General features: G+C 31.8%; 2 protein-coding genes across 3 annotated transcripts; one reads left to right on the top strand and one right to left on the bottom strand.

Moving 5' to 3' along the window:
- LOC109326764 lies at positions 756–1,394 on the top strand. Its single transcript, XM_019559566.1, has one exon. It carries the CDS (start codon positions 865–867, stop codon positions 1,234–1,236), a length of 372 nt encoding a protein of 123 aa, XP_019415111.1. The 5' UTR covers positions 756–864; the 3' UTR covers positions 1,237–1,394.
- On the bottom strand, positions 2,688–8,170 carry LOC109326763 (40S ribosomal protein S3-3-like). Of its 2 annotated transcripts, none has more exons than XM_019559565.1 (6): positions 8,037–8,170; positions 7,795–7,942; positions 6,982–7,153; positions 3,357–3,411; positions 3,139–3,270; positions 2,688–3,045 (listed from the first exon to the last, which is right to left on the bottom strand). In XM_019559565.1, exons 1-6 carry the CDS (start codon positions 8,067–8,069, stop codon positions 2,866–2,868), a joined length of 720 nt encoding a protein of 239 aa, XP_019415110.1. In that variant the 5' UTR covers positions 8,070–8,170; the 3' UTR covers positions 2,688–2,865. The 2 variants fall into 2 exon arrangements, with proteins under 2 accessions (XP_019415110.1, XP_019415109.1); XM_019559564.1 differs by lacking the exons at positions 6,982–7,153; positions 7,795–7,942; positions 8,037–8,170 and adding exons at positions 4,475–4,646; positions 5,288–5,435; positions 5,530–5,663.

Genomic DNA, 12,183 nt, shown 5'->3' with positions numbered 1-12,183 from the left:
GAGATTTTTTTGTACTACCTAGAGTACTCCCTCGTCGTTTTGGGTAAATATCTAATCTCTTTCGAGGTTCGTGACTATCCCTCCTAACAAATTATTAGGAATCAAATTTTCACTCTTGAAGATCCAATAGGGCCTTACACTATTAGACTAACGTCTTGTTCCTTCGAGAAGGAGGCTCTTGTATTGTTACACATGACAAGTGATGAATCAATTCCTTACAAACCAAATGAACAAATATCTGATGTCTGAAATGGTGTCTCAATTCATGTTTTATATATTGATGATATTGTAGTAAAAATAGAAAAAATAATGAATATATAATTTTTTTAATTGATAAAACATATTTTTATTAGTTCAGGATATGATTTAGGACATCAAGACATGAGATCTTTATCCGAACTAAAGTAATAATCTAATATGTCAATAACATTATTATATGGTTAGGATCAATGGCAGCAATAACATCTATTTAGAGTAAAATTAAGACATAAATATGTAGGTATACATAGCGTAAGAATCTTTTTTATATTGTATTATATCATTTACTATTTATTTTCAATTATCATTGACTCTTAGATTAAAATAATGCACAAAATAATGAATAATATATTAATTATGTATAAATTTTTATACCATCGATGCATATTAGTGGAGTATCTAATATTAAAGTTTGATCATGTAATAATTTTAATAAGAGGTTGATGATTGTTCCAACTAGATAACCTTATCCATCAATTTCCACCTCTCATTCCACTCTCTCATAACTCATACCACACCAAACCCTTTACCTAAAACTCTTCACACAAACTTCAACCAAGTGATTCAACAACTAACAAGGAAAGAACAACATTCTAGAGAAAAATAATGGCTTCAACTTCAGCACTTTCAATGACCATGCCACTAACTCATGCAAACCAGAAAAGGGTCTTGGTTCCAACCTCTGAATCATTCTTCAAGCCACTTCCTCTAAGGGCTTCAAAGGGTGTTGTTGCAGCATCAAAACACAATGTAAGGTTTCAAGTCATAGCTTCATCCATGAAGGAGAAAGTTGTGACAGGACTCAGTGCAGCTGCAATGACAGCTTCAATGATTGTTCCTGATGTGGCTGAAGCTGCTGCAGTACCACCTTCTCTTAAGAACTTCTTGCTCAGCATTATTGCTGGTGGAGTTGTGCTTGGAGCTATTATTGGTGTTGTGGTTGGTGTGTCCAATTTTGATCCTGTTAAGAGAGGTTGATGAAATTCTAAGGCACCATTTGAACTTTTAGAGTCTCATTGTTATATGTATCTTTGTATTATATGTATTTGTAATATTCTTCAATTATGCATTGAACCATCTTGTGTGTCCTAATGTGTGATTCTTAACTCTTGAGTAGCTGCTTTTCAATTCCTAAAGTTTTTGTTTTAGCAAATCATAGAAACAGATTAGTTACATGTTTCTGTTGCATGGATGTGGAATTAACAATCAGAAAAAGATTAGATTTTGATATAATCCAACACTAAGGAACTTTTTCTGTGTGTACGAGACTCTCACTTAGTGGAATTTGAGTAGAGTAGTTATATGCAGCCTTACCCCGCAAGTGGAGAACCATTTCTAGGATTAGAACCTGTAACTTCATGTCATAAGGAACAACCTTACCTTCAAACTCACCATTTTTAAAGTATAAACATAGTGTACAGAAAATTAGAATGGAACAAATGGGTAAGAAGAATTAAACATGATAAAATAGACAAATAGTGTATTGACATAAAAGCTCAAGTTAGAATATTATAGAGGTTCCACATGTTATATGAAGGCAAATCCACCCAAAAAGGAAAGGAAAATTCAGAAGTTGAATGTATTGTATCTAGATATATTTTTTAAAATGAGCATACAACATAGATAGCAACCCATAGTCACTAATAATTGATTGTGTTAGCTTGTAAACTAATACTAATAGGTATGGTTCACTATAAAATACCAAGCTACAATTATTGCTTAGTGCTTACAAATCAAATCAAGCATGAATCTATTCTCTGAAGAAGTTATGAGACACTGAAGGGTTTTTAGCCTCTCATCATCACAAGTATATGTGATATCATTGTGTGTACTAATATCTGACTCTTGAACAGAAACTATTTAATAGTTGTGGGAGTTCATAGAAAGATCGAGTGCATGTTTCTGCTGCATGGGTATACATTTTGAAATAAGCCAGCTATATGTTTAAACATTGCTCTACATATCTCAATTAACAAAAACAAATTGCTTCATCAGCTTTGGCACACGCCAAGATGTAGTCCAACTCAACATTGTCACGATAACATGTACTTATATTTTCAATGATATAACCATGGTTTTAAAATAATAAAAACTGGTAAATTTGAGTGGGGTTTCATATCCACAATTTCATATTATACACAAAAACAAACCAAGCTACATTTGTGCATTCTTAAACACAATCAAGCAAAGTTAAAAGCATTCAATTTTCATGTAATTAGAAAGAAGGAAAGAAAAAACAAATCATTCAACTTTATTTCCTAGCTATTGTGTGTAACCAACCACTAAGATTTCAAATATCATTGCAGAGAGACGCAGACCTTAAACTATTGAACAGATTTTTTTGTTTAATAACAAATAAACAATTTTAATCATTTCACACATTGTTTTTAAGAAACCTAGAAAAGCAGGATGAATAAACCACACTATAAGAGATCACAATGGAAGGAAACAGATTATGCTTAAAACTGAAGTATAGAAGTTTCTTAAACAGATAAGAAACTATAAATTTTTAAATACCGGTCTTTGGACTTGAAAGAAAACATACAAAAAAACTAGCACTCAAGTTCTATGAAACCCACTATTCCAGGGAAGGTGAAAACATTTTCATCAAGCCACAGCCACAGGGACTTCAATTTCATTTGCAATAACAGCAGGAGGAGGCCGAATGTATTCTTCTTCCTCCTTTGGAGTGTGGATTGTGACGATATCAGGAAGGGGAGTTTTGGGACCCTGCTTTCCTTTAGGATCCCAGTCAAGCATGATCTTAACCTTGATACCAAGAACACCCTAAAAAAGCAAAACAAAATGCTTAGCATGACACTCAATGATGAAAGAATAAATCCTTCAATGTAATCATGTCTGAGTATCAGAAGCAAAAACCTGTCTGAGGAGCACATGTCTCACTGCAGAGTCGATGTAATCCTTAACTGGTTGCCCGGAAGAAATCATGTACCCATCCTTGAACTTCATGGATTTGGCTCTCTGGGCCCTCAATTTTCCACTAACAATGACCTGCTCAACATAAACAATGGTTACAATCATCTCACTTGATAAAGCAATATAAAACCATGAATTCAAAGCTGCCTTGTAGAACAAACCTCGCATCCCTTAGCACCACTTTCCATGACAAATCTCAAAACACCATAGCAGGCCCTAAAAAACAATAACAGTTGTTAGTGATGCAAAAAACACACAGCATTGCATATTCATACGTTTGAAGAAGTTAAGTGAATGAACTTGAAACATCCCATTACTTATAAGTTATAACACCTAATTCACTTTCAGCAGCTATAATAATTAGTCAAACCATAAATCTTTCTGTAAAATTAATCAACCATTGCAAAACATGAAATTATGAGATTGTTCAGTCATACATATCAAATTTGATACATAGATGTCAAATTGAAGACTCTATTAGAACTGAGTATTTGTGACTAGACAGCTCAACAAAAACAGAGAAACACTGGGCAAATGGACAAAGCCAAACAAAATCAAGCTACAATACAATGGTTAACATCTACGAGAAGGAAGCAAAACTTACTAAAGGATATATACATTATAAAATAGTATTACAATGCATGGTCAACTTATAAAAAATAGATGACATTTTAAGACTTAAATTTTTTTAAGGAGAGACAACATAGGACATGTATCAATTGAGACCCTTGAAATAATAGATGGGAAACAAAATAAATCACTGCATCAAACCACATCAGAGCAAAAAAGTAAATATTGAAACTGTTTGAGATTACAAATTGTATCCCCCACAATAATACTGCCTGAATACAAAATAATTTCAGGAGTTTTGATAGAACAGAGGATGTAAAATGATTTAGTCACCTTCCGACACAAATTTGGTACAGAAGCGCCAATCTGTTTTATAGATGACCAAATATGGTCTCGAAAAAATAATCACATTAAAATAAATTTCAGTATGCATCCCAGACACATTGACCAGAACATCACACACAAAGGAAAAACAATGCATACATAAATAACAGAAATCTTCAACACCCAACTTTCAGAGGAAAACTTCAAGAGATATTCATTGGAAAATAGTTAACAAAATGAACTAGTGTGTTACACAATCATCCGAGCAAACGTTCAGTTAACAAAACATGACAAAATTGAAAACTACCATGCTAAATATTATCAATAAAAATCATTTTCTACATCCAAAATGACCGACTTAAAGCATTGAATTAAGAATATATACCTCCGGACAGCAAGGCCACCAAGTAGTTTGTAGCGAAGAGACTCGGCCTGGGCAATAGCACACAGACCCCTGTTATTCACCTTCTCAGCATAAAGCTCCACAGTGTTCTCTGCAAACTTGAACCTCTTCTGCACCACTGAGGTCAGCTCCCTAATTCTCCTTCCCTTCTCACCTATATTTCACAAACCAATTAAATTAATTATACCAGACCCCAATAATTAGGAGCTTCGTGCAATTGCCACCCTTTATTCAATATTCAATACATTGCCGTATCAATATATCAGGAAAATCATAAGCAACCAAATTAACTAAGTATTTAATATTTTGTTATATCAATACATAAGAAACCAAATTAATTAATTATCCAATATTCATTACATTGTTATATCATTATATAAGAAACAATAACAACAACAAAGCATTTTCACACACACCCCATATGATGTGCTACATTAATCCATCCACAAAATTATATCCTATTGTAAATCATGCACCTTAGGCATCAACTAACTAATAAAAAAATCATTCAATATCAAAAATTAAAGGAAGAATGTACTATCTATGCTATCAGTGTAAATATTTATATACATTCAGTGCATTATCCATCTAATTTTTTTTTCCGAAGAGACAATGATGATTAAAAATGAAGGTTATATTGAATAAAACTCTTAGGTAAGTGCATACATTTTTTTCTCTTATAACAATGGGGTAAGCTACATCTCATAAATTATAAATTATACAAAATCATCTATAGAGAAACCAATTAAATATGAAAATAAATAAATAACAAAAAATTGAAATAAGAAATCTAACCAAGAACAGCTTGGGTACGAGTGGCTCTGATAATAATCTCAGTGCGCATAGGAGTAACCCTAACCTCAACACCAGAATAACCATCCTCAGCGAGCTCTCTCGTCAGAACCTCGTTCAGTTCAGCGAAGAAAACTCCATCAGCTACGAACTGCAAAAAAAAATGCAAAAAAAAACAACAAATTTAGAATAAAATGAATGGTTATGATGTTCATTTCAGAAACATTAACGAATAAAAATGCGACCTTTCTCTTCTTGCTCATTTGGATTTGTGCCATTTTGCCACGAATCGGAAGATGAGGATGCAGATAAGATCAAAACTAACTCTTTCGTTGCTGTGACTTAAAACCCTAATTCTAGAATGGGATCGTATTTATATCTAAGGGCGGTTATCGATCCAACGGTTGAGATTTGGTGTAGTTTTAATATTGAAAGTGTATTAACACTTTTTTCCTTTAATAATTGTTTAACATATTTTTTTAAAAATAATCTATTATTCTTAAAATCACTTCTTTTTAAAAATAATGGGCCATTCGTTTTATCTAAGTACCTGAACTAACTTATTTTATTATTTAATATATTATCTTAATATAAACAAGAGGAGAAAATACAATCTACCATGTTAATCAATTTACTAAAAAACAATAACAGTTGTTAGTGATGCAAAAAACACACAGCATTGCATATTCATACGTTTGAAGAAGTTAAGTGAATGAACTTGAAACATCCCATTACTTATAAGTTATAACACCTAATTCACTTTCAGCAGCTATAATAATTAGTCAAACCATAAATCTTTCTGTAAAATTAATCAACCATTGCAAAACATGAAATTATGAGATTGTTCAGTCATACATATCAAATTTGATACATAGATGTCAAATTGAAGACTCTATTAGAACTGAGTATTTGTGACTAGACAGCTCAACAAAAACAGAGAAACACTGGGCAAATGGACAAAGCCAAACAAAATCAAGCTACAATACAATGGTTAACATCTACGAGAAGGAAGCAAAACTTACTAAAGGATATATACATTATAAAATAGTATTACAATGCATGGTCAACTTATAAAAAATAGATGACATTTTAAGACTTAAATTTTTTTAAGGAGAGACAACATAGGACATGTATCAATTGAGACCCTTGAAATAATAGATGGGAAACAAAATAAATCACTGCATCAAACCACATCAGAGCAAAAAAGTAAATATTGAAACTGTTTGAGATTACAAATTGTATCCCCCACAATAATACTGCCTGAATACAAAATAATTTCAGGAGTTTTGATAGAACAGAGGATGTAAAATGATTTAGTCACCTTCCGACACAAATTTGGTACAGAAGCGCCAATCTGTTTTATAGATGACCAAATATGGTCTCGAAAAAATAATCACATTAAAATAAATTTCAGTATGCATCCCAGACACATTGACCAGAACATCACACACAAAGGAAAAACAATGCATACATAAATAACAGAAATCTTCAACACCCAACTTTCAGAGGAAAACTTCAAGAGATATTCATTGGAAAATAGTTAACAAAATGAACTAGTGTGTTACACAATCATCCGAGCAAACGTTCAGTTAACAAAACATGACAAAATTGAAAACTACCATGCTAAATATTATCAATAAAAATCATTTTCTACATCCAAAATGACCGACTTAAAGCATTGAATTAAGAATATATACCTCCGGACAGCAAGGCCACCAAGTAGTTTGTAGCGAAGAGACTCGGCCTGGGCAATAGCACACAGACCCCTGTTATTCACCTTCTCAGCATAAAGCTCCACAGTGTTCTCTGCAAACTTGAACCTCTTCTGCACCACTGAGGTCAGCTCCCTAATTCTCCTTCCCTTCTCACCTATATTTCACAAACCAATTAAATTAATTATACCAGACCCCAATAATTAGGAGCTTCGTGCAATTGCCACCCTTTATTCAATATTCAATACATTGCCGTATCAATATATCAGGAAAATCATAAGCAACCAAATTAACTAAGTATTTAATATTTTGTTATATCAATACATAAGAAACCAAATTAATTAATTATCCAATATTCATTACATTGTTATATCATTATATAAGAAACAATAACAACAACAAAGCATTTTCACACACACCCCATATGATGTGCTACATTAATCCATCCACAAAATTATATCCTATTGTAAATCATGCACCTTAGGCATCAACTAACTAATAAAAAAATCATTCAATATCAAAAATTAAAGGAAGAATGTACTATCTATGCTATCAGTGTAAATATTTATATACATTCAGTGCATTATCCATCTAATTTTTTTTTCCGAAGAGACAATGATGATTAAAAATGAAGGTTATATTGAATAAAACTCTTAGGTAAGTGCATACATTTTTTTCTCTTATAACAATGGGGTAAGCTACATCTCATAAATTATAAATTATACAAAATCATCTATAGAGAAACCAATTAAATATGAAAATAAATAAATAACAAAAAATTGAAATAAGAAATCTAACCAAGAACAGCTTGGGTACGAGTGGCTCTGATAATAATCTCAGTGCGCATAGGAGTAACCCTAACCTCAACACCAGAATAACCATCCTCAGCGAGCTCTCTCGTCAGAACCTCGTTCAGTTCAGCGAAGAAAACTCCATCAGCTACGAACTGCAAAAAAAAATGCAAAAAAAAACAACAAATTTAGAATAAAATGAATGGTTATGATGTTCATTTCAGAAACATTAACGAATAAAAATGCGACCTTTCTCTTCTTGCTCATTTGGATTTGTGCCATTTTGCCACGAATCGGAAGATGAGGATGCAGATAAGATCAAAACTAACTCTTTCGTTGCTGTGACTTAAAACCCTAATTCTAGAATGGGATCGTATTTATATCTAAGGGCGGTTATCGATCCAACGGTTGAGATTTGGTGTAGTTTTAATATTGAAAGTGTATTAACACTTTTTTCCTTTAATAATTGTTTAACATATTTTTTTAAAAATAATCTATTATTCTTAAAATCACTTCTTTTTAAAAATAATGGGCCATTCGTTTTATCTAAGTACCTGAACTAACTTATTTTATTATTTAATATATTATCTTAATATAAACAAGAGGAGAAAATACAATCTACCATGTTAATCAATTTACTTCAATGTTATCTCTACCTCATGTTAGTTTCTCTTATAGACGTCTCTTCTTAGCATATATCTGGTGGTCTCGATGGTAGTATAATAATACAATCTTTGAAAATTGTACTTTGGACATTTCTTACATCTCACAAAATGTGCATGACGATTTCAGGGATTAATGGGTATTGATATAATGTCAAATGAGACAACCCGGACGAGCATCCATTTGTGTCGTCCAGAAGTTGGAAGGGTAAAACTTAATGTGGATGGTAGTTGTAGTCTGCATGATCAAACGATTCGAGGAGGTGGTGTGATCTACAATCATAACGATCTTTGGTTATGAGATTTTAGTGGAAACTTTGAAACTGTATCTTCTATTCTAGCCATTGAACTATTACTTTGGAAAGTGACTGCCTTGAAGTAATTCATCTCATTTCTAATAAGGTGCATATTCACTTAGATCTTATTTCTCGAGTACTTCATAATATATGTGGGTTGTTTATGAGGAATTGGAATGTTCACCTTCAACATATCTACAGAGAGAGAAATATGATGGTGGATTATACGTATAAACTTAGTTTGAGCCTTCATGTGGACTTGAGAATCTGGGATTATCCACCTATAGGGACATTGTCCATCCTACAGATGGATTTTTCCGATATGCTTTAGTTTCCTTCTATTCTTTATTTCCGATGTACCAAAGCTAGAAGATGAGATGATAATGGACATATTCTTATAATATAGCACACAATTAGAAGGCTAATAGAATTACACTCGGCAAAACACAAGCTCATTATTTAGTGAGATGTTGAAGTTGATGAAAGGAATGCTTGGAATTGATTAGAAGTACGGGTCGACAAATGCAACTTCTTCATGCCAACATAACAATCAATATTAATATAAGAAGTCAGAAAAGCAACATAAGACTTGTGTATGCCAACTATGTCAAAATCTTGGATGTCTCAAAACATTGTAAGTGTTAGTCTTTAAATTTTAAGATTTCAACTAGATCAAGTACGATTATATTAAATCTTATGAATGTTCTAATTTGTCTATCTTAAGTATGTAGAAAATCACACAAGTACCAAAACATATTTGAAGTATTGAAATATTATCTTCTCACTAACATTATATTCTTAAGACAATATCATAAGCTAAATTTTAGAATCATGTATATATGACATGTATGTGTTCAAGACTCGTATGTATTCAATATTCATGTGTTTAAGATCTGTCTAATTTTAGACATATCTCAAAACTCGCTAGATCAATGAATATGAACATTCATTTAAGAAGATGCACATTTAATGTGAGATATTCAAAGTTCAAAATCGAGAACTCAAGTCGCCAATTAGAGAAGAATGAAGAATCGACATAGTTAAATTAAGAATGTGTAAAAGACTTGTCGACATTCATGAAGATTTGTTTTGAATTGAAAACCCAAAAAAGGGGATTGTCCAATGAACAAAGCTTATTTTGTCAGTCTATTTTTGTAGAAAGCAAGATGTATTGTTGAAGAAGAAAAGTTTTCACTACAAGTACAAAAGAAGCTTGCCTATTATTACTTTTTTGGACTATCACAATCTCTCTTCTATCATAATGTTTCAACAATCATGATACATTAGAGGCTCAATTCAGGACGACTGTGAAACAATAATAATGTTACTTGAGTAGAAGTGAAAATCAAGTTGAAAAGAAGACAAGTCTTAACGAATATTAATTTTCAAAAGAAGTTTTAGCGAAAGTTTCAACAACTATATTTAATGTCTTATGTCTCATATTACAACTAAAATTGAAGAGTTAATTTTGTCCAAAAGTCTTGATGCACAATGCTAACCTAATTCAACTAAAATATCTCTTTATCCAAGTTAGCAAAACCTATATATATATATATATATATATATATATATATATATATAACATGACAATGTTTTGGTTTATTAATCTTAAGCATACACATTTCCCTTCCATAGAAGAGAAAATGTTATATGGTACATGACCAAAGGTTCCAACCAACGATAAAAAATTGTATCAGACTGGTTGATTCGAGCGAAAAACTAGTGAACCAGACCCTTACGAGTATGGGGGATATCATTTGTACCAGCTAAGTATCAAAACTAGTAGAAAACGGTCAAAACCGGTGAGCCAGACATATTTTGGTTGAATCGATCAATAGGCTTCAAATTTGTTGTTGTTGAAAAAATGAGTCTAAAATGATATCGTTTTTAAGGCGTAAGGGTTTCACAGTTTCACTCACACATTTTCTTTACACAAAGTGTCTTCTGCAAGCTTTAATTGATTATTCACTTTGTAAGTATTATATGACAATTAAGATGAGATGAATTAGTTATCTCGTCTCTTTGGACAACTTTTCTGCTATGAGAAAAAAAGTATGTAGCAGCGGAAATAATGCAGAAAAATTACCAAGTAAGAACAAAAAAATAAGAGATTAAAGAGGAGAGAGAAAGTATAAAAAAAATTATATTGGTTCACCTTCTTGTCCACTAAAGACTACATCCAACGTTTTTACAACACAAGAGATTTCTTTATTATATATTATGAGTTGCAATTACAATTTCTCTTTCCGAGACTCATTCTACATCACACACTCAGTAATAACTTTCACCCTTAAAAGACAACCTCTTCCAAGTACACTCTCCCGGTTATCACCATGCCTTTGTGATAAAAAATTTACAATAATGGATGAAGAATAAAATCTAGGGCAAGGATTGCCTTACAAGATATAAAAATGCTATAACTTGCAATCTTCTTGTTTTTTCTCCACTTATTATACAATGCTCAAATATTGAGTGTAAGATCGAGTTCAAAGAATAGACTTAATCAATTTTTGGGGTCGAGTAAGACACAAGTATGACCTGCCCATGATCATCAATTATCATGTTTATATGTGCATATTCAATTGTGTATAGACAAATATCATATCTTTGACCTAAAATATCAGTGTTATTAATACTGTATTGATCATCAAATTTACCTAGGTACTAGTATAGCGGTTCACTAATAAATTACATACAATTAAAGTTAGATGTTAGATAATAAATAAAAAACCAATAATTTTTCAATGAAAATTAAAAAATTAATTTTAAATAAAAATCGATCAGTATGATTGGTAGGGTTCAATTGAAAATCGCTCGTTATGACCCGTTTCGACTGATATAATTACATGACCGGTAAAATTAGTATACTGCAATGACATTGGGACCGATTCATTGATTTATCGGTTGAACCGGCCGACACGAACCAACTTTTACAATACTACAAAATGCCATTAATTCTCTATTTTCTTTATATATATATATATAAATAAATGATTAACAAAAATATCTACATATATCATTTCGTATGTCAAATTGCATATCCATAATAATAAGTAATATTGAGAATACTTTGTCTAAAAGAGTATGCATTATATATATCAGTTTTAGGTTAGGGTCTGATATAAAAGCTAGCCCGATTGACATTTGGATTAAGTTAGTCTCGGGTCTAGGACCAAATTAACATTAAAACAAGACATTTGAGATTAGGTTAGCCTACAATATCGATCAATATTTAAGATGAGGTAAGGAAAAACCTAACCTATACTAACAAAATTTTATTTTTAAAAGATAAAGTTTTAAATTTCAGATTTTACCGAGAATATCCCTCACTTTTTTTGGTTTTTTTGGTAAGTAACTGATGTCTAAGTTCGTGTCCACCCCTCCCAACAAATGCCGAATCAAAATCTTGGATGTAGTTGCAACTTAAGCCACTAGAAA

Source organism: Lupinus angustifolius, chromosome LG14 (assembly GCF_001865875.1).
Source record: "Lupinus angustifolius cultivar Tanjil chromosome LG14, LupAngTanjil_v1.0, whole genome shotgun sequence".
NCBI classification, from domain to species: domain Eukaryota; kingdom Viridiplantae; phylum Streptophyta; class Magnoliopsida; order Fabales; family Fabaceae; genus Lupinus; species Lupinus angustifolius.
This window is presented reverse-complemented; position numbering and strand designations above follow the sequence as displayed.

Bases quoted from the DNA above. Each gene is read 5' to 3' on its own strand.
- LOC109326764 (XM_019559566.1), top strand. From the start codon at position 865: ATGGCTTCAACTTCAGCACTTTCAATGACCATGCCACTAACTCATGCA.
- LOC109326763 (XM_019559565.1), bottom strand. From the start codon at position 8,069: ATGGCACAAATCCAAATGAGCAAGAAGAGAAAG. The intron at 7,154-7,794 runs GTTAGATTTCTT...TGTGAAATATAG, and splicing joins TCGTACCCAAGCTGTTCTTG to GTGAGAAGGGAAGGAGAATT. The intron at 3,412-6,981 runs GTATATATTCTT...ATTGTTTTTTAG, and splicing joins GGTGGCCTTGCTGTCCGGAG to GGCCTGCTATGGTGTTTTGA.